At 37.6% G+C, this 22,924-nt stretch overlaps 1 protein-coding gene across 2 annotated transcripts in view; it reads right to left on the bottom strand.

Moving 5' to 3' along the window:
- Positions 1–22,924, bottom strand: part of LOC135692957 (uncharacterized) — a 52,023-nt gene that overhangs the window by 13,071 nt on the left and 16,028 nt on the right. For both annotated transcript variants that reach the window (XM_065211319.2, XM_065211321.2), the window contains exons 20-45: positions 22,417–22,829; positions 21,258–21,499; positions 16,037–16,388; positions 15,081–15,165; positions 13,738–13,942; positions 13,117–13,249; positions 11,358–11,537; positions 10,204–10,354; positions 9,616–9,786; positions 9,345–9,449; positions 8,525–8,659; positions 8,191–8,270; positions 7,574–7,658; positions 6,972–7,028; positions 6,516–6,635; positions 6,361–6,407; positions 5,975–6,074; positions 5,450–5,497; positions 5,140–5,265; positions 4,755–4,817; positions 4,101–4,166; positions 3,686–3,835; positions 2,944–3,063; positions 514–684; positions 335–385; positions 116–189 (exon numbers count right to left, since the gene is read on the bottom strand). In XM_065211319.2, the coding sequence (XP_065067391.2) occupies positions 116–189; positions 335–385; positions 514–684; positions 2,944–3,063; positions 3,686–3,835; positions 4,101–4,166; positions 4,755–4,817; positions 5,140–5,265; positions 5,450–5,497; positions 5,975–6,074; positions 6,361–6,407; positions 6,516–6,635; positions 6,972–7,028; positions 7,574–7,658; positions 8,191–8,270; positions 8,525–8,659; positions 9,345–9,449; positions 9,616–9,786; positions 10,204–10,354; positions 11,358–11,537; positions 13,117–13,249; positions 13,738–13,942; positions 15,081–15,165; positions 16,037–16,388; positions 21,258–21,499; positions 22,417–22,829 (3,530 nt within the window). The remainder of the gene's footprint in view (positions 1–115; positions 190–334; positions 386–513; positions 685–2,943; positions 3,064–3,685; positions 3,836–4,100; positions 4,167–4,754; positions 4,818–5,139; positions 5,266–5,449; positions 5,498–5,974; positions 6,075–6,360; positions 6,408–6,515; positions 6,636–6,971; positions 7,029–7,573; positions 7,659–8,190; positions 8,271–8,524; positions 8,660–9,344; positions 9,450–9,615; positions 9,787–10,203; positions 10,355–11,357; positions 11,538–13,116; positions 13,250–13,737; positions 13,943–15,080; positions 15,166–16,036; positions 16,389–21,257; positions 21,500–22,416; positions 22,830–22,924) is intronic.

Below are 22,924 nucleotides of genomic sequence, written 5' to 3'. Positions count from 1 at the left end.
TAGCATAAGTGTTCTCTTGAAGATCTGCTATGCGAGACAGAAAATTATTTATTTTTGTTGGTTCAACAGAGTTTAAATCTGTCCATAGGACGAGATAATGTGATGAAGGGCTTACCGTTTATCGTATAAATCTAGTTTGGAGTCCAGGCTTTTTTTCAGCTCGTCTGCTTGAGATGATTTCCGTTTTTCCTAGAAAAATTTTAGCGAAGATTCTTCATAAGAAAACGAAAGCCGTCTAATATAATTACATCAAAAAGAAAGAGGTAAAAGGGGCTTCAAGTGAATGTAGAATAACGACTTAGAAAGGGATCATAGCAGCAAGAAGGTTGCAAACCTCTTCCAGTGCAGATTTCAGTGCCTGAATTTCTTTCTCCATTGTTACAAGCTAAATAAAGAAACAGAAAAAATAAGGTACAATGAGAGAAAGAAAGATAACTAGAAAATGAGTCAAAACAAAAAGCAGCATTAGCTGGTATTAAGCAAATGGAAACTTTGAAAAGTTTTCAAAACTACCTTTAAGCCTAATTTTGATCTGGATCTGACTTCAGAATTCCAAAGATCCTTGTGGTCTTCTGCATCTCTTTCGCGTTGAACACGTGATAATGTTTCAGACTGCAATTTCTCCTCTAGGTGGACGTTTGATACCTTAAGGTTTGCAAGCATCTTCTCAAGACTTTCCCTTGCCTATGATTCGAAGAGAAATGAACTGTTATTTGAGCAACATTTGAAATATTTATGACCAGTCCAAAAACGTTACATGACTGCTTCTAATTGGCTTGAAAAACATTTTCTGTTGGAAGAAAACTAGAACAAAATTTCAGCAAAACCACATCAAAATCAATGCTCCTTTTGATCGCTGTCCAAGGGCTAGTTTTAACACAATGTTGTGAAATAAAAACACCATTTCAAAGCCCGTTTAGTGACCAAACCACCAGACCTGAGACAAATCCTCCTTGGCACAAACCAAATCTATTTCCACACTCTCAGGAATCGATGTATCTCTACATTTAAAAGAACTTTCATTCCACGATGCAGAGGCCATCTTGTATGAAAACAATCTCCCGAAAGTAATCTCATTATGATTAAGAGGCAAAGGCCATCCTTTAGCTAATGCAAGTTGATCGTAATTTAGGCTTATCATTGAGAAACGGGTGGGCTGATTCAGGTATTCAAAGAGGGCAGGCGAGGCCAGGGCACTTGCAGCAGGTCGTTAGATCAACTTAAATCGCCAGCCTACAGACTTGCAAATCACTTGATTCCGCAGGCTGTGAGTGGAGTTGGATACAGTTGAGTTGCAATCATTATAACAAGCGCATTGTAGACCTGAACTCGATAGAGTGATTGCATTTAAAACACGTGATACAGTTGTACTGGGCGTCTACAGGACATGGCTCAGTGACAACTTGTACAAACTTAATTTTAATCTGTGAGATACCACCTGTAAAATGAATTGTTTCGCATAGCTTCACTAGTTTGTAGCTCGATCGAAAATATCTTTCATTTCAAAAAACAGCCAGTGAATTTATATTGCTGTGCAAAGCTATAACGATCGAGAAAAAATTGCAGAAAGGCTTTCTTGTGTCTTCCAGGGTCAAATTGAAAAGTACCAAGCAGAACCGTTTTTGTGGTTCAATGCGAGATCAAAATTAACGCATATTTGAAACCTTTAGATACACAGGTTGAACAATTTTCCTTAACCATACAGCGAAACGTGTACCAATCACAAATAATGTAATTTCTCTAGATAACGAGTTATTTCTACCTTTAACTTGAACTCTGCGAGTCTTGTGTCATTTGTAGGCCAAGAAAGTTTGCAACGTTTTGTGCCCAGACACATAATGAGCATGTTTTCTCCTTGTAATTGGCTACCAAATGATCGACTTCGAGAAACCAACCGTCCATTAGAGCCTGTATAAAACATTTCACTTTTGCCTCTTGGCACAAAAGTCTGATCCATGCCGAGCTGCTTTGCAAAGTGCTAACTGAATCTCGAAAAACTCTTGTTTTCTACTTCTTTATTAGCTGACCAGCAACAAAACAGGTAATAAAAGATAGGCAAATCAAAGCCACAAACTGCTGTCAACTTTATATGAAAAAGTCGGAAAACATCCAGTGCTTGGCGAGGGTACGTTTTTATGGTTTGGTACTTACAATTGACTCATTCATGTTCCAGAACAATGCAATCCTTCAAACACTATAAATTAATAATTTGGCATTGTTTTGTTTGGAATCAATTACAAGACAGGGTTTATATCATGTATCATCCATAATTAAGTTATTTCTCGTAATTATCGACCAGATTTTCAGAAATATAACAAAAACATGATCATGATGAGCTGTTTCTTTATCAAGTTCGAAAGTCAAAAATGAAAAAAACAATTGAGTTGAAAGCTAAGAACAAAGCTATAACAACAATCATTTTTGCTTCATCGACTATCATTCAATTTGTAGCCTGATCGTTTTTGATTTGCTGTCTGTGGGAACGGGCACATCAAGGCTACTTTAATTACCCATACACCTAGCACATCAATTCATCTATAAGCCAACACAATGAATGAAAGTAGATCATTCTCTCTATACAATTCTTGGGCCAGGCCAGCTGCTTCAATGGGTACCCTCATCAAGTCACAAATCAACGACCTAACCCAAAAGATTCCACGCAGTTCCCTTCGGCTTGTTACGCGTCACTGCAGTATAATGGATCTTTGCTATTATCCTCCGCTATTGAGTTGGACTCATACTCTCAATATTGTACTTTTGAGTTTGACGGCTGTCGTTGCAAAGTTTTTTGTTGCACTATGGAGAACTTTGGGGCAAACAAAACTAGACTGGGCTACAACATGTTTTTGTGTCAGGCCATCGTGAAATAAGAATTGGGTATTTAAAGTGATGAATGGCTAGCTTTCTATTACATAACTGCATAAAATAAAAAAACAGACATACCTCGTTTGACTGTCTTAGATCACTTAGAATCATTTCACATTTTCCTTGCTCTTCTCTCAACTCACTTTCCAATTCGGCCTTTTCTACTTTCAGCCTAGTAATCGCTCTATCTAATTCAGCCTGAAAATAAGACAATAAAATACATGAGGGAAGGAGGCAATGGAGCAAGAAGGCGATGGGGGATGAAATCAATATCGGAAGGAGGCAATAGGGGGAGGAGGCAATTGGGAGAGGAGGCAATGGGGGAAGGAGGCAACGGGGCAAGAAGGCGATGGGGGATGAAATAAATATGGGAAGGAGGCAATAGGGGGAGGAGGCAATTGGGAGAGGAGGCAATGGGGGAAGGAGGCAACGGGGCAAAAAGGAGATGAGGGATGAAATCAATATGGGAAGGAGGCAATGGGGGGAGGCAATTGGGGGAGGAGGCAATGGGGGAAGGAGGCAACGGGGCAAGAAGGCGATGGGGGATAAAATCAATATGGGAAGGAGGCAAATGGGCAATATAGCGATGGGGGAAGGATCATGAAAATAGTACTGCAAGAGGGCCCTTGGAAAAAATGAGTAAATTTGGGAAGGAGAAGGTAACAGGGTAAGAAAAAGAAATTGGGGAAGAAGGAAAGAAATATAACATTCCCAAATAAAAATCTAGATTATATGAAACCAGACCAGAAAACAATGCAAAAGCTCCAGCTGTATAATTACTGCGATAGATTAACAGAAAAATGAACTGAAGAATTCTTACCCTTGAAGACTGTGCATTTTGCACATCCGCAGCCTTCTGCACAAGTCGGCTGTTAGTGTGGTTTGTCACTTTTAGGGCGTGTTCAAGTTGTTCTGTGAGATCGTCGACTTTGATTGCAAGCTCATTTTTTAACGATGAGACTTCATCGAGCTGTGCAGAATTCAATAAAACATTTCGAAATCACTTACAAAAAGTAACAGGCAAAAATTGTTACCTAAATTTTCATTTTAGGCTTCTAATCACTGAGAAGTTACGTCATAGTATAGCAGCCAGCAGTCAACCTTATTATACCCTTATAAACATCAATGTTATCATTTCCAAACCCCTATTAGGCTTTCGTAATTACCGACAGGGTAAAGCAATGAACTAATTTCATATTTTCAATTCAATGACGACAGAAAGACAATTTTCCTACCTTCTTCTCCAACATAACAGTTTGTCGATTCAGCCTGCTGTTTTCATTCTCCAATTGTTCTTTAGTCTTCAAAGAAAACGCCAGGTTTTCAAAGTTGAGTAGTCAATAATCAAGCAGTATCGATTAAATAAAAAAGCAAAAGCAAGGGAGCAATGTTGTGGAAACTGGCAGCACAGAAAAAACAAGGAACCGAATAAAATATCGTTTCAAGATTTCTAAAATTCATTTCTCTATCTCGCCGTCCAAGGACTGGGCCCAAGGGCAAAGATAAGGTTCTATGACTTCACCTTTCTTCAGGTTCTTCAACACCTTAAAGAATTTGAAATCAATTACGTTTCGCTTGACAAAAATTTGCTAGCAATTAGATAATATTGGGTGTATAAATCTTGAGGATTGGGCTTTTTACACCAACAGGCGACCTTTAAAAAGTGCCAGTTTCGTGTAACTATACGAAATTCTACAATCTTGGCTGCTTCATGCTCGGCTCGTTTGTGACCAGTGATGCTACAAAATTTGCGTCCAAACAAACTCAATATTTAGTGTGGTATCAATGAAAAATCGCAATAAATCAGTTTCCCAATACGTCGTGATCCATGATTATACAGCACATTTATCATTCAGTCATAAAGTAAAGTCAATATTTGCAGGGTTTACCTTTGATTGAATTTCTTTACCGGCTTCACTTGCTGAAAGCTGTCTTGCCAATTCGTTCATTTCCTGTATAAAATTGAAATATCGTGCTCTGTTACTAGCTTAAATACAGGGTATATAGCGTGTAAAATCTGTAAAATTGATGTTTGTTCGGAAAAATGGTGGTAGAAGTTCATCAAAGCACTGTTTGTCTTCTCAAATTTCAATTACGAAAAAGTGGGTGTAAGCTACAGAATTCTCTCTGAGCATCTCACCAAAAGGCTGCACCCGGAGGACCAGCGCTACGTCATAAAAATGTTATTTCTTTTTCTTCAAAGTACAGGTATGGCTTGCTTCCTAGCCAAGCAAAGACTATCAAATTGCAAAATTACGACAAAATAAGCTGTACCTTCTCAATAAGGCGGATTTCGTTGTCTTTTCCTTTAAGATCCTCTCTCAACTCGGCATGTTCTTCTCTATACCGCAATGAAGCCTCGTTCAGTTGCGAAATCCTCTGCTCGAGGTTATTTTTCTCCTGTTCACAACAATCAAATACAACAGTTAAAACGGAACGGCTATTTCAACATTCAAATTAAAAAAGACTGAGATCTACGTTGCTTATCTACTTATTCTAAAAAAATCGCAAAATTCAGTTATTAGGTAAAAGAAATTAGATAACTCAAGGCGATAGTCTTGACAGCAGCAAAGATATTGCTTACCTTTTCAAACTCTTCTTTTGCTTTTGACAGCAAAGTCTGGAATTTCTCCTAGAAAAGGGGGAAATTATTCAAGTTTAGAGTTACTAAAGAAGTATAAAAAAGGCACAGAGCAACAAATCTGCTAACACCTTAATTAATATTTTAACAAATATCTCAAATTGTCTGATGTTGAAAGAAAATGACGAAGAAACGAGGTTATCAATATCAGATGGCTTAGATTACCTGCTCATGACAAAAATTTGCCTAATACAAAAGGGCTCTAGCAGATATTCAAAAACCCAGCATTCACAAGGATAAATGCAATTTGGGAAAATGCCGTTTATATCAGAAGCCACTTGTTTGGCAGACAGACAGAAACGAAGAACTTCCAGCTGCGAAGGAGCAGCGTCCCTCAACCATTGCAAAAAACTATGCGCGATGTCACACATGTTAAAGGAACCCGGCATTGTCATGGAAACCGCATTATCCATTCCAAGAAAAGCCAGCAGCTGGGTCTTATAAAGCTAACTTTTGATCAAAGAATACCTGTGCGTCTCGAGCAGCCCTATCACAGTCACTCGTTCGCTGATTGGCTGTTTCGAGTTCCCTTCTGAGGTTATCAATTTCCCTTTGCAGTATTGATGTTCTTGAAAAAACGTATACAGAAATCCATTAAATCAGAGGAAATAACACAGAACAAAGGTAACATCCAAAAGCTGAAGCAAAAAACCATAGCTGATAGAATTGTTAAAAATGCCTGGGTGAAAATGTGTGACCATAAGGTTACGTACAGCAAAAGAATTTATAAAAGGGTTTTTAGAAAGACGACCTGATTGAGTCATACCTAGCATAAAATCTACTTGCTTAATTAAACAAAAGTGCTTAAGATTCTCGGGGCTTCACTTTAAGTTATACAAAACTACAGTATCTACCTCTCACTGCCACCTTCAACTTTTGAAGACAATCGGTTGCTGATTTCCTAAAAAGACCACAAAACAACTCAACATGACAATCTGCTGAGAAATTCCAATTTAATTTTCAAAGAACTCGAATCCTGAAAACTTCAAAGAATAAATAGCAAGCAAACCTTTTCATGCCTCAGCTTCTCTTCCAGTTGATTTAACAAATTTCCCCTATACTCCGCTTCACGGGCAGACATCACAAGCTGCCCAGACTTTTCAGCAAGTGAAATTTTTGCTGATTGCAACTGAAATAAGATATATAACGAAAAATTGAGAGTTTAAATAAAATAAATTATTAGTTCTTTGAAGAGAAGGTATCAACGAAAAAGGTGCGATAGCCCACCAAATAAAAGTGCAAAAAGGGAAATGTATCCATTCAGAAGCAAATTAATTGATAATCAAATTAAAGCAGAATGTTGGAAAACTGGAAATCGAGAAAAACTGAGACTGAAGAAATTTGAAGAATTTAATAGTTCAACGTAAAATAACCAGACAAAAGATGGCAGGTCTAGAAGTCGTGTGTGTTTATGATTCAAAATGAAATGAAAAGAGCAAAATGAAGTTTGGTTTAGAAAATGAACCTCAGATTCAAGTGCATCACAGCGTCTCTCGGAGGCATCAAGCTTGACAAAAATTCTCTGAAATAAAATGGGTGCAGTTCCACGTTAAGTGTACAAAAAATAAAGTGAAACGGAAAAACTAATCGCATCTAGAACAAATCTGAAATTAACGTTAAATTTGAAAGAAATCTAAACTAAAATAACGAATTCAGTGTCTCTTGTAGGGATCGAATACATCATTAAATTATATCAACCATGGAGTAAAAATGTTTTGGGTGGCTATGATAGTGATATTTTACAGCAAAATAAATCAGTGTACTGCATATGCAGTATTATAAAACACAATGATGATTTTCACGTTATATTGGTACATCCAAGATGGACAGCAAAAAGCCCAAGTAACAGGTTGCTGATACGCAGCCGTTTGGATAAAGTTAGGCCCATTAACAAATGTTACGGTAAATCCTTGTTTATGGTGCCAAAAAAACCTATGGATTTGTATAGATATTTGAAGAAGACAGGTCTTGTAACTGTGGTGTTGTTTTAGAATTTGTAAAAGCAAATTAATTTTGATCGTAAGCAATGAACAGCTCATAGAGAATTTCCATTGAGAATAAATGCACCTGAACTTCATCCTTAGCACTGGCGATTTCCCTATCTTGTTTGTTTCTGTCTTTGAACGATTCTTCTTTAAACTTACTAACTTCGCTGCAAACAAGAAAGATGAACATGAAGATTGGATTTGACTTACTTTAATGAGACAAATAAAAACGCAGTGATGGAGACCCATATAAATGTTACTTGTCATGTATGCTTGGTCCAGAATTATTAAAGATTTTTGGTAGATTGGAACGTAAGGAGGTTCGAAAACTGTTGAAATGACATGGTTTGTTCAATTTGTAATGTCAAAAAACACAGCGGGAAGCTTAGATGGAGTTGAGGTCTGCAGTTCTGTTTCAACAAAACACTTCACCTGCTATATCATTACATTACAAACTGACAGACCCATAACCCCTTCCTTTTTATTGCCCTTGAACGACCAGATGAAACTCTTTACTAGCACCTAAAGCCTGACAATGATGATTTACTGAATTCATTGTTATATTATTATGGTAAGGACTAAGACAGTAACGATTTTTATCTAGAGACTCGATTTTGAAAGGAAAGCAGCTGAGATAAGAAACGCAATGAAGAGCGTGATATCTTGATTAATTAAAACTCTACATAAAAGTCGACAAACCTCTCAGTTATTGATTTTGTCTTAGAAACCCTTTCCAGTTCACTACTCGCATTCTGCAGTTGTGTCTTCAGAACACTTATCTAAAAAAGATGCTTCCAATTAAAAAGTCGCATTAAGCAGGTAATAAAAAAAATCCTCAACATTTTTTGCTTAAACATAAAAAATACTTCTTAACGTTCAAACTACACGACTAAGTTACAGAATAATGCCCTCTAGAAAGTCAAATTGAATTATCAAAGGAAATTGCAATGGAGCTCTCTGCAAGAATTTTGACAAAGTTTCTTTTGTCAAAATTAGTCGGATGACTCGAAAAGGAGGAGCAAAATGTGCTTACCTCTGTTTGAAGTCTCTTTTTATTAGCAGCCTCGTGTTCAAGAGCCGACTGCAATCTCATTTGTTCCGCTTTGGATGACGATTTTTCAGCCTCGATCTGCATATGAGCTTGGAATTGTTCTCGTTCAGCCTTAACCTTGGTCAAAGAGCACCACATGTTAGCAAAAGAATACAAAAAACAAGAATTGGTTACATATACATGGGGAATCGTTAATTCTCACTATTTAAGTATGCTTCACTTTTAATTTCTGAAGCTTTGGATGAAGTCAGAAGATGGTGAAGTCAGTGGCGGGCACTTGGGGGGCAAGGAGGGGGGCGACGGCCCCCCAATACTTTAGAGGACAATGGTCTTTTGTTCGAAAACAATGGGAAATGTGACGTCATCTTATTAAAACAATAGGCTTGCCCCCTCCAATATTTGATCAAGTGTCCGCCCCTGGGTGAAATGACAGAGTATTATTAAAATCAGAAAATCATTGTTTCACCCAAAAAATCATTGTTTCACCCTGAGATAGAATGATTTTTAAGAATTCTCAATTTTTGATGATTTCAGGCGAATTTTTTCTAAGCAACAGCCCTCGTGATTTTACATGCAAAGATCAATGTAAATAAGATGCCTGTCAGAAAACCCCAGGAACATAATGTGAATAGTCTGCATGTATAAATGCTAACTTCTTCAACTGGACTCTACTCTTTGACAAGAGGTGGCTAAAATCGACACGTGTGAATGGGGTTTTAAGTGTACCAAGACTTTTGGCAGTAACTGTAGGGAAAAATATCTACATTTGTCATTGACTGGCATTAGAAACAACTATTCTTACCAGATCATCAGATTTTTCCTGCAGCTTGTTTCTAAGTCTTGATACTTCACTATCGTACGTGGACTTGACTTCTTCTAACTGTGCACTGACTCTTGTAAGTTCACCCTACGACACAAATCACAAATGTCAACCATGGAGTTCTAAGCACGGGTAAAGATTGAGGCAATTACAGGAACTGTTTCTAATGTTTATACAAATGTAAAATAAATCTGCAAATGCACGTTTATCAATGTTTCGTGAAGTGAAATAGAGTAGTGAAACACCATCTTACCTTGGCTTTGGCAACTTCAACCTTTAATTGATTGGCAGCTGACTCGGCTGATTGACGGTTTTGATCCACCACCTCTAGTTGATTGACAGTTTGTGCATGTTGAAATGATGTTCTTTGGGCTTCTTCTAATAACGCCTCGTGTTGCTGTAGCTGGTCTCTGTACAATTGCTCCTAAAAAAACACCCGTTCATAGAAATAAATGAAATGGAAACTTCACAAGCAAATGGAGAGAGCAAGAGAGCACAGATACAATAATGAGACATGGAGACATGAGCTCGTGGTAATTGTAGCAGCAGTCTGGATGCTAAAGGAAATTTCATCGACATAGGGTCAAAAGGAAACACCCGGTGACGATACAACGATTGAGATCGCAGAGAGAAAGTGGTTAAAAACTGGCAAAGTGGTGCAACAGCCCCCTGTATCATATGATGTCACTTTTCCTTGCAGACTTGAAGTTATTTTGATGACGCGTTCTTATCCAGTTCACAATGTCCAAATTGACACAATCCTTCCAACATCTCTAGAAAGACTATTATTCAAAGATTCAAACAGTGCATTTACGTTCAACATGACTAAACATCTCCCAACCTGATTAAGGCGAGTTTCTCTTTCATGTCGCAATGTGTACTTCAGATCATTGATATCACTTTGTAACTGACTTGTTAGGCTATCACGAACTTTGAATTCCGCTTCCAGTGTTTTGTAGGCCAGTTCAATCGTCTGGCGGGCTTCTGCCTCTCTGTTAATAAAGTCAAATGATTTATTTTTATTAAATATTGATCAAACATCAAGACACCGTTGTTAAAAATTCAATTTTTATTCTGTTTCATACCAATAAAGAATAGTTTGCCAGCTGATATTCTTGACCTGACTTCAATAACTAATGCAAAACCCAACTCATAGCGAATTAACACTGGGCTTTCATTATTCATTTCTGCAACGGGATTTGCATAGTCTATTTCATCGTAAAATGAAATTTTGATCTTGTTGATGAGGATGAAAGGAAGCCAAAGCTGATTGTTTCAAATTAAGCCTTTTCAGAGACGCTGTCTCTTCAGTCATAATGCTGTCTAACAATACAAAACTTTGATGACTTAAAGATTAAGATCGATCGTGTATATATACTGTTTGAGGCTACTAAAAGGCATAATTATTCCAAGGGGCCAGGTTTCGATTGGTTTTCATCTAATAAATGCAATTTTAACAGCTGTTTAAAGATAAATACTAGGTAATTAGCTTCCTGATACCTCGATGGATACCATAAAATTCTTCAAAACTGGGCAGAAAAAAACACTTTGTCATATTTGTAAATTATGAATCTGAAGCACTTACGCCTTGGAAGCTGAAGTTCTTTTTTGAAAAACATTTACACTCTCTGTCTTACAGACGGGACTTAAGTCTGAATCTAGTAAATCTACTGAAATTCAATAACTAGCAAGAGTTATCAAAAGATTATGAAGGATTTTTGTAAAATAATTATTGGGAATAGACGTTTACGATTTTGTGAAGAAATGCGAGGAAATGTTGTCTTCAAATATCCTTTTATCAAAAACTAAATTTCAAACTTAATGCGTCTTAAATAATGTTGTTAAATGTTCTAATTCATGAAAGTAAGCATAAATAAATATTGTCCTTGAAAGTACCATTCAGATCGCGATTTCTTCAAATACAAATTAATTTTCCCAATTCATTGGAAGTATAACTGCAAAAATACATGAAAAAGGAGAGACGGGAGGACTTACGCAGTCAGTTTCTCGTCTCCTCTCTTTATTTGATCCTTCAATTGAGAAACCATCCCTTCGGCGGTTGCCTTTGCCTCCACTTCTTGTTCCAGTCGATATTGCAGATCCCGCACTTCCATTTCCATGTCGAGACGATGCCGCTCAAAATCTGTCTGCGACTTACTCAAAATTTCCACAGTCCTGTGATAAATGAAATGTAACTGATTTGATCAAAAAATCTTTTTAAAGCTGCTATTGTTTAAGATTTAAGATCCTCTGCCAGGTCAATTTTAAACGCGTAATCATAATCTAATCCGCGCGGCGCATGCTTCTATCCATGGGTCACGTTTATCTAGCGTTCCAAAACAACAAATATCTCAATAGAAACTTCTTATAAAAGCCATACAAACAACATACCCTGGTTTTCCCAGGTCTACATATAACCTATCCATGCCTGCAAGCCAGCAAGGTAACCTTCCAACATGAAAGTCAAGACAACACTGGAAATACTGTTTCTGTGAACTGATTTCATCGTTTTAAATTTGACGTCAAATAAGTTTGATAGTATTTGGCGTCAATTGCCAGACGGACACAAGGAAACAAGAGCTTTATTTACGCAGAAAAAACAATTATTATGCAACAAAATCAAATAATTTGAAAATGGCGAGGGAAAACCGGACACATGTCTTACTGCTTTTCGTGCTATTTTCAAATTTTGCTGTACAAAATTCCCATCTACCAAATATTTTATGCTTAAATACTGTTAGTTGTACATCTGCATTTACTATTAGATTTATGCGAAATAATATTATTGGAAAAACTATAAAATGAAAATCATGGCTAGAATTTTGAACGTAAAATAGCGGACCATTGAGAATTAAAGCAACAAGTTGAAATATGCCTGAAATAAGACCTATAAAAACTCTGTGTAATTCAAGGGTGGAACATAGCGCTCACGTAAGTGCAAAAAATTTAAGCTGTTCCTGCTTTTCATGTCGGGTCGATTTGGTTTATTCATGTGCTCACAAAATGTGGGCGCAAGTCATCTCTTGGTGACCTTCTTTGAACCGATTTACAGATTTAATGGCAATTTTTATAATTATGAATACCATTTAAGCATAATTATTTCATTCTTCCTGTTGACTTAATAAGAAGCGACCATCGTGAAAAGAACTGGTCAATCATCCTTTAATCTCATCGCTTTAGATTCAAATTACTGGGGGCATTAAAAGTTTCATTTAAAAAGAAATCTGTTTAGCACATGAAGTCTGATTACTGTATGGAAATGTAGAAAGCGGACTATCCAAGAGCGTCTGATTGAAACAACATGAGCAAAATAACTGAGGGTACAATACTAAAAGTTGCCTAATCTGGCTTATGACGTGCTCAAAAAACTGATTACCCAGTGCAAGCAATCGATCTAAAAAATGTAGTGTGAAAATCCACAACTGTCTCAAATGTGAGTTTGAACATTATAAAGTTGCCTGGAAATTTGTTTGTGCTCCGGCTCCGTCGTTGGAATATCAGAATTTACTGCAAAACTGATGTAGTTAACTAGATCTTTACATTACCATCTCAGTCAATTTTAACAAACACGGTCCCTCTAAACAAACACGTACAATTCTTAAATATATATATTATGGAATACCACTATACCAAGAAAACGGTACACAATGGTGGTGGAGTTTAATAGCAAAAAACTCAGACTTTGATGTGTTTTGAAACATTGCACGTAAAGCAACAACTTTATCTTATTTGCCTCAATGGGCACTTGCCTTACCTTTGCATTTCCCTGATATCTGCCTCCATAGTTCTCTTCATGTTTTCCAGAGTCGCGTTTCGTTCTTTCAGTCTTTCCATTTCTCGCTTCGATTCGCGTAAAGAGTCTTGCATTTTCACGAGTGCCTTTGAGTCTGCAAAAGAAACATTTTCCAAACATCTAAATTCAGCGAATTCAGTTGTCATGTAGAAGTATAATTAGTTCAAAAGACACAATCAAAAGCCAATGTCAGCATCAAAGCTCAGTACAGCAAACTGATCTTTCTCCGCAATCAACTTTGGATTTTTAAATTACGTTGTTCTTGTGAATCAACACCGACGATAAGCTTGTCTGAAAAATACACGTGTACCGCAGCAAAGCGTTAAGATAACATCTTAGAGTTAATACTGAAGTCTCTAGGATCAGTGAAAATTTTTAACTTTGATCGTATCAATTTTCTTGAAGGTAACACTAGAGGAAATTTGCCTCTTTTAAAATGCTTCTTTGTTTTAGAATTAAAGGCTATCTTTCCAAATTTAAGTTGGCCTGTAAATATTTCCTACTCGTGCTTTGTTCCTCAATTCGCACAAAAAGCATTAAGGGTAAATTCAGAGTTGCAGTGAGGTAAAATTGCGGTTTTACCTTGAAAGTGGCCAGTTTGGCTCAATGACGTATACAGAGCCAATGGGGTGGATGATTTAATCTGCGAAGAAGCTCTGTCCGATTCATTTTTGCCAAAAGAAATCTTTGAGATGCCGGTCGGACTCCGCTGCCCACTTCGATTAAACTCCTGCACAGGTGAAGAATCGTACCGCGCATATGGACTGTTTGGTGTGGGTGATCCAGCCTAAAACCAAAAAACATTATAATGAAAAATCATGCGCAACCTGACCAAACAGTCCTTCACATATCCCAAATTGAGCACTCAAAATATAATTTTTTATTCTTGACATGAAAAACTAAATAGAAATGCACGCGAACATTTCTTCCGACAACCCGTAGGCTGACAGCTTTCAGACTTGCTCAAATCAGGTTCAAATCAGGTCTATCAAAAGTCAAAATTCAATTTCGCTGATCTCGTTTCAATAACATTTTTAGAGCATCTGTAGCTCAAAATGGCCCAAAGAGGTCACAAACTTTATTAGTCCCCTCAGCAAAAATTTGGCTGGAATAGGACAGCAGTGTTTAAACTCAAGCCACATGAAATTGAAACAACCTTTTGCATCGAGGGTCAAATAAATCAGACTTACAAAATAGCATTAATATTTTACAAATAAGCGATATCTGAATAAACGCCTTGCAGCTTTGCCAATTGAACCTGCTCGCAATTCAAAGTCGACATCGTGTAAATGTTTAACATAACATTTCCAGCAAAATGTGCAAAATATTAGGGTCTTACTTAGAAAGGGTAAAATGTACATAATCTGAACACTGGGTACAAGATCTTTGAAACTGTAGACTTAGAACCAATGTGGAAAGCTTAAGTTTGATGATTTTGAAGATTTCACGTCAGAAGATAGTATTAGAATGCCAAAAGTTTTTCCATATAATTTTAAAATCAAGAAAGTCGCGTAGATCATAGGCAAAGAGCCTTGAAAAACCTTAATGCTATGCAGGTAACAAAAACCTGGGTACAACCGTCAAAGACCTATATTTGTTTCATCATCAATGATCTTTATCCAGTGATGAAAAAGACATTTACACGGATTTTTAGACCTTTAAAATAGTGACAAAATTATGAGAAAACAGGAAAATTCCATACATTGAAGTATTAGTTATCTGGGAGATATCACAAATATTTTCTAATGTTTGTTAATTGGCTCGGAAATCAACCTCACCGACCGCAGCCCTCGGCTTGGGTATGCAAATGAAAAGACTAAAATAGGTGAACAATCCACAGGTTTTTGTAATACATCAGGGGCGTCAACGTAACAACAGCTTTAGCATCTTCATGAGAAGAAGAAGAAAAAACGACGAATACATACTTGGTTTTCATGACGAAGATCAGCATTGATCAGATCTGAAGCAGGTGTAGGAATCATGTCATCTGGATGCTGCTGGTAGGCGCCGCTTTGGGGAGGAATAAGAACGAGTTATTCTCATGATGTGAAATCAGCCTCTTGCAAAGCGGTATGAACTTAGAATAGGCCGTGGCTGAACAGGAAAAATGCGGGTTAAAATTAGCTGTATACAAAAATATTGAATCACAGCACCATCACAATATTTCGGAAGATGGTTTCAGCATGAAGAGTATTGTTTATTGAGCCTTAAAAGACCGAGGAATTCAAGTACCCACATGAATCAAGATCTGTGGTCACGCACTCACAAAACGTTGACTACATTTAAACTGAAAACGACTCAAATCACATTGATATCAAAATCTTGAAGAACAAACACAAAAAAGTGTTATGATAAGAAACCATCTGTAACTCTAATCGTGGTTTTGTTATCACGACCAAGAAACCCGAAAATCGGAATTGAATTTAATGTATTCTATTTCGATCGGAATCATGATTTGAAAAAGTGTATTCAAGTTTTTGTTTTTCTATTTTGGTCAGTTACAAAAGATTCCATCTAATCTTTTCAGTTTTTATAATGGCAAAGCCGAAGAGCCTAGAAACATTGCTGAAATATCATCTAATTACACTCATGTCAATAAAATGTAACACTGTAAAGGTTAATAGGTGAAGGTACCAAAACGTAAAAACGATACGTTTCCGCTTTGGTCGCCTAACTAAAAAGTATTGTAAAAGGTTAAAGATTCAAAATTATCGAGAAATGGCACCAAGATCATTTTTAGAAGAAGTGTATGGATCCAGAGCTAGACTATGCCCTCTTCACACCTGAAGTATGATTGTTAAGGTGTCCTGATATACGGTTAAGAGAGAATCTATCACTACTTGCTGCATAAAAGCCCGTTAAAAGCCATGGGTCTGCTTACTTTCCTCTGATGATCTCGTCCACATCAGCACTTCCATAATCGCTCATGTCTTCATACGAGAACGGTCTCTGCCGCGGTGACGTCTTACTAGATCCAGTCCCCCGATCTCCATTCATCAATGCATTGGTCTTTTCGCGTGTAGCCTGCAACAGCAAGGCAGCCTCTTCTCTCATTTTCTTGGATTCTTCTAGCTTTCGCTCGGCTTCTGCACTGCTTAAGTCGCTCCTCGTGGGCTGTGATCGAAATTCACCAACAGGGCTGATATGGAGGGGCTCTAGTTCTAACTGATCGTCAGCATAGTCCCTAGTTGCTTTTATTGGGCTGATGTAATCTTCTCCTGCTCCAAAAAGACCTAAAAAGTCATTATCGTGTTTTTAATTTCAATAATACAGATACATTGTCACGAGAGAAAAATTTAACGAATAATATATGACATGCAACAAATATGTAGTTCGAATGATATCAAAAGGTTGAGAGAAACTAATGAACCTAATTCAAATTTACGCGGTCTAAACTTCATTACTATCTGCAAGTTCACTAAACGCCTCACGCGCAAACAAGTGTTACACAAACAATAACAAGCTTAAAGCCCTGGTCAAACGATCCAACATTACACCCAACATTTTTTAATGTTGTAATGTGCCCTGTGGTCACGCACTCACAAAACGTTGACTACATTTAAACTGAAAACGACTCAAATCACATTGATATCAAAATCTTGAAGAACAAACACAAAAAAGTGTTATGATAAGAACCATCTGTAACTCTTATCGTGGTTTTGTTATTACTACCAACGTTGGTGGTCAAACGATGCAACATTTCATCCAACATTTCACCCAACATTTTCACGCGCAGATCGAAAAAGGACTGGGTAGAAGGTCCCGCTGAAGGCTGCACAGTTTCGCGACATTTCGATCCAAAAAAACGAAAGGCAGGGATCTTGATTCAAAGAACTGTTCTGCGAACTGGAGTCAGATAGATATTTTCACTGTCATTGCGGTCTTTTAGGATGAGCGTCGGCCGTCCTATCAAGGCCGTGGCCTAAATTCGTCCTCCTGCGCTTTCTGGTAGCTCCTCTGTGCTAACAGCTCTTCATTGACGCCCGGGGGGGGGGGGGGTAGTCCCATTATGGCCTGTCAGGGTCAAAGAGGGCCAACGCTGAAATTTTAAAAAATTACCCTCAAATGGTAGTATTTGTTGACAAAAACCCTCAAACGGTGGCATAAAAACCGAAATTATTTCCTTGGTAGCATCCATTTCTTTGTGCCTTCCTGGTCCTTTTTTGACAAATTTCTTCATAATTGATTGTTGTTGTTTCGGGAAAGACAAAACCTTGTTCATTATCTATGACGAAACGCAAACTAAACTGAGCAGTTCAGTTATTATCGGAAATGGGCCATTTGGTAGCCATTTGGTAAGACCCTCAAGACCATAATGGGAGTACCCCCCCCCCCCAGGATTGACGCTTAATGCCTCTTCTTTCGCACAAAATTCTTTATATTGCGTTATATTGTCCATAATTAAAGGGTAACTGATTGTAAGCAAACGCGATTGTTGAAATGAATGAAACCAGCCAGAGAAAACAACGACGATGCGATTATTGAAATGTGACGCTTTTTAACCAAAGTTGGTCAAACGATCCAACATTTCACCTAAAATTTCAAAACAATAGATTGTTGGATGTCGGCTGCCAACATTTTTGACCTCAATCAAATTTCTTCCAACATTAAAAAATGACGATGTTGGATTACCCAACATAGTGGTCAAACGATCCAACATTTCAACCAACATAATGCTTAGCGAAATGTTGGGTGAAATGTTGGATCGTTTGACCGGGCTTAAGGGGGGGGGGGGTGATGGAAAGTGACGCCCCTTTAGGGAAAAAGCAAGGATCGCTTTAGCACCACTACCCTTTGCTAAATGAATAATTATCAAGTAACAGCGAAGAGGATTAACCAAAAACTGCTAATGGAACTTAACCACTGAGAACTGATTGGTGCTTTGCAATCTCTATTTACAATTGATCTTACAAAAATCCACCCAAATACTTTGATCTCTTTCAGCAATCCTTAGCCACACAAAAGATCAAAATATTTATGCGGTTGGAGCAACAATATCTCCTTAAAAGTGTTGTTCACTCCCTACAGGTAAACATAAATATTAAAGCTTGACTTTAAACAAATGCCAGCTCCAGTAGTTTATCTCCAGGCACGCGCCCATAAAAGGCAACAGACCAGAGCAAACTGGTACTGAGTTGAAAGTACCGAATCCTTTTTGCTTTTTTCTTTCGTCCAGTTCTCAATAAACAAGAATCTTCACATCTAAAATGCATTACATCTCTTGAAATGGAACGAACGCACATGTAAGTAAACGGAAGTGATTGTTCGATCACGCAACTATTTCTTGGAATAATTCAAAAGAAGCAGAAATTTCAAAAAGGTGCATCATATTTTAAAGAACTGTGAAGCAGCAATTGATTCGGCTGCTGGCAACTCAAAACAGACGAAATAACAATCAAGGACAAATAAATAACACAAGTAATGAGTTGAGCAGTTGAAAAGGATTTGGAAACTAATCTCTACTTACAGTTGACGTGTGTGCGGGGTTGATTGTGAAGTATTTAAAAGAATATGCTTTAAAAGCATGAAATGACTGCCAAAAAACTGTAGCCACGATGTTTAAAAACCTCCATGTTTTATATAGCTTATTTTAATGTGAACACTGAAATCGTTAAAAACTGTCGAATAGGGTGGTGTTGCTTATAGCAACCATTTTGACGCGAACAGCGACTCAATGGAGAAGAAAACAAAAGAGCTTAGCATGGACTACAGACTTTGACCGCATTAAACAAGTAACAATGCCTTTTGTTGGATCACGGTAGGACGAACCAATTGAATCGTGTTCTCAAACAAAAGACGCGGATAAGACAATGCACGTTTCATGTTACAACAGCAAAAGGGTTGGGTATAAAAATCTTTTGGGGATATCAATTTTCAGAGTAATTAGCAATGGATGATAATTGGACACTCGGGAGGCTGACGTCATGAAAAAGGAAATGTCATGGAAAAACGAAATGAACTCCGTACAATTTGTACTCGTTTTGATCATGATTTTTTCTTTGAACGTTGGCCGACACTTAGAATGCGGAAAACATGAGTGGATCCTCTCTCTAACCACATAATTCTTTCAGTTATGCTGATTGTCCAAAGCTGGTGCAGATCTTCAAAACTTAATGCTGATCAAATGAAATTTTATCAAAGTTAATTTCACGAAGGTTGCTGTAGAATTTTATTCGCTAGAGGTTCTTATTTTAGCTTATTTGTATCATTCTCATTTGGGTGTCAATTGTCATGCTTCAATTTGGTATGTAAGTCCTTATGTGCTTCTTTGATGCCATTTGAATAATAGAGAAAAAGCAGTTTTGTAGTTTGGGCTTCTGCACGAAAGTGTGGGTCCCTTGACTCAGATGGGTGTATTTAATTGCGTTCGGTCGGAATTATCGTGCTTAATTCATATGCTGTTTCCACGCTATTCTCTTCTACCGTCCCTCCCTCCCCTTTTGATATCAAGCGTAGTGTGTATCTTCAAATCCTTGTTAATGCTATTGTAATAAGCTAGGGCCTATTTTCATCACGGGATTAATTTATAAGTTCTTGTTATTTTTCGTTCAGGAAAGACTAGGCTCTTAATTCAGTAATTATTTCTCTTCCCCTCTCATACCTTAGGTGTCAAAGGTTGGACTAGTGCATCGGCTTCCTGGTTGGGAAAAGTGGACTTCTCTTCTCCATTCCCTGCCCAGAACTGTAAGCTGCTTGTACTTGAGTCTATTAAGCTATATCAAAGTTTAGATTTTTGCATGGGTTAGGTGAAGCAAGTTGTGTCGGTCCATCAGCGGCTGTGGTTTTGGAGCAGCTGGGATGTTGTCTCGCTGTATGAGGAAGTCCCATAACAGACGGATTCAGTTTACGCATATCGTATTCCCGAAAGAAAAACCCTTATAGCTTGTCTGATTTAATATACATTGGACATATACCGTAATCTATCTAATGAGCGCTCTCTCTCTAATGAAAGCCCTCTCCCCAATGAGTGCCCCCCTCTAATGTGCGCCCGTTTTTTGAGCAAAAATCTGAATGACCGCCCCTCTCCCATGAGCGCCCCCAAATATCATAAAAACAGACGGAGATCAGCAAATCATCGCAATAGTCAGCTAAACATATTTAAGAAAACCTTTGCTGTTTCAATTGGGAAAGTTCTCTTCAAATACCAACAGAACCAGATAAAATACATCTAATGGTATTGAAAATCTAGATATTCAGGATGCCCCACCAGTATTCATGCAAATCGACAAAGGTTCTGTCTGAGAAGAACTGACATCTTGCAAATGTTTTCCCTTTAGCCAGTGTGATGCAGATGGAATATTATTTTTTTCAAAAACAATGATCGTGTGAATTTCAACTCTCGGAGCCAAATGGAATGAGAGCCCCCGGCGGTCATCAGAGAGAATGCGGTAGAACAAATTGATTTGGTAGGGGGGGGGGGGTTTACTTTTGCAATTACTGAAAAAAATACATATATTGTATAATGAGAGTTGTGAGCTGAATTTATCCAGGGTTTAGAATTGAGCAAGGATATTTCCTATTGTAGCATGTCTTCTGACTTCAACGAATATTGTTACAAAATTCGGCAAAGATGCCACGTCTATTCTAGCAATTTGCGATCATCAAACTTTCACTAGACAGGAGAGATTTCATGGTAAATTTCGAGGCAATTTCTCAATAAAAATGCTATCTTTGTAAGTTTTAAACTGAAAGCTGAATTTTCCCTTTGGTTTTGTAAGTTCTTATATGCTTCATAACAAGACCATATACAACGAACAGCATCGCTGGAAGCGTTGAATCTTCATGAGGTTTTCATGTGATCAGTTGTGTTTAATGGTCATTTCTGCTTACACAAACATGTGATTAGTTACACAGTGGAAAGTGTTAGCCAATCACACAGGCTTTCTCATTCTCATTTACATGAAGGCAATGTCTTTACGTAATACTTTCTTAATACTTGCCATTTTCACAGGAATCCGCAGTGCTAGTGACGTAGACGTAATACTCAACCGATCAGTTTGCTACCACTAACACAAACAACTTTTGCTCAAATAAAACAACAATGAAGTATCATTAATTTCAAAACAGAAAATAAATTCAGAACAAAACTAGCTCGTAATTACCTCTATGCCTCATGACAGGGGGTGCGTAACTCATTCCAAAATCACCCTCCTCCACAACCTCTTCGTTTACTCTCCTCTTCTCCGCTTCTTCTTTCTGTCTCATGAAACTGTCGATTTCCAGTAATTCGTCCAGTGCTCGGAGTTTTTCGCCCTCGTCGCCATTGTCAAAATTATCGCCTGGTTTTGGACTACTTTCCGAACTTTTTTTCCTCTGTTCCCACAATTCCTCTTGTTTTCTGAGACTGTTGATAAATAATCAAAATTAAAAAACTTTCAAAGAAAACAAATGGTATAGGCATACAGAAGATTCAGGTTTTTTAAAACTTGTCTTGCTATCGAAAATTGAAAAATACTTACGTAAACAAATTATAACAGCTTGGAAAAAAATATATTTTTACATAAGTTGACACCGGTATGTTATTTAACTTAATGTGGTATATGCGATGGAGCAAATAAAATATCTACCGTTTTTCTAAGGTAAGGCTCTTTTGATATACAACACTGATTCACAACATATATTTCATGCTTTCAAGGAGAAGAGTCGGACAACAAACTGCATTTCAGAAAATTGAGTTTTGAAAACAAATAGAAAAATAATATCTTGGAATGGACCTTTACGTGTTAATGTTTGGTAAAAAAAGTGTATGGGTGTTTCTAATCAGCTCTAATCTAAGAATTGCAGGCATTTTCTTAGCATTAGCGATTCATGTTATGTTGAGGGAAAGTCGACTCCAGTTACAGTCACCCAAGCTCAACGCACTTGCACAATTCGCACTTGAAACCTTGACCCAGAAAACTAAAAAGAATGAAGTTTGTAATCATTTAATAGGTGTAATGTCAAAAGTTGGTGCCACTGTCAAACGAAAAGGTTACGTATATCATAATTTAAGCAATTTCAGAATGTTCTAAATGCAGGTAGGTGTGACAGTACACCGGGTTTGGACAGTAGTAATCACTAGTTGGGGCCACAAGAATGTTTGGGCGTTATGATAAAAATGCCAAGATTGTTATAATACAAAAATGGTAGACAATCACAAACGGCGGGGCTGTGCTAAAACGTGCAAACCATCACACACTTTGCCAGCTACAGTAAGGTAGCTTCTGATTGTTCCTTTGAAGAGCATGCTCGTCAAATTCAAAGTTATGATCATGCAAATACCTCTTCTCTGCTTCTGCAGCCTGCAGCTCTTCCTGTATCCTTCTTCTGGTTACCTCTTCGAACTGCATTTTTTCTGTCATCAATCTTTCATGTTGCATTTGCTTGTCCTTTTCCCAGGCCTTCTTCTCTTCCTCCAACTTCTTAATTTCCTCTTCCAAGTTTCTTTTTCTTTTTTCCTCTAAATTATTCTTCTCTTTTTCCCATTCTTGCAACTGTCTTTGCCGTTTTTCCTTCTCTGCCTCGTCCCTTCTTCGAAGTTCGTCCTCAAATGCTTTCTCCCTCTGCCTTAGTTCTTCCTGATGCTGCTTAATTCGCCTTTCTACTTCCAACCTCATCTTCTGCTTCTCCAATTCCAGTTCTTTCTTCTTTCGCTCCTCTTCCTCTTCCCTTTTCTTCCATGATTTCTCCAAATCCTTGAAACAAAGAAAATGAGTAATGAAGACACGAAAAGGTCTGAAATTTAAGAATACTGGAGCAATGAAACTCCAACCAAGCTCAGAACTAAATA

The sequence above is a fragment of the Rhopilema esculentum genome, chromosome 3 (genome assembly GCF_057945365.1).
Source record: "Rhopilema esculentum isolate cy_ngs chromosome 3, ASM5794536v1, whole genome shotgun sequence".
In the NCBI taxonomy this organism is placed as follows: domain Eukaryota; kingdom Metazoa; phylum Cnidaria; class Scyphozoa; order Rhizostomeae; family Rhizostomatidae; genus Rhopilema; species Rhopilema esculentum.
Note: the sequence above shows the minus strand (reverse complement) of the source record. Positions and strands in the feature narration are given on the sequence as shown.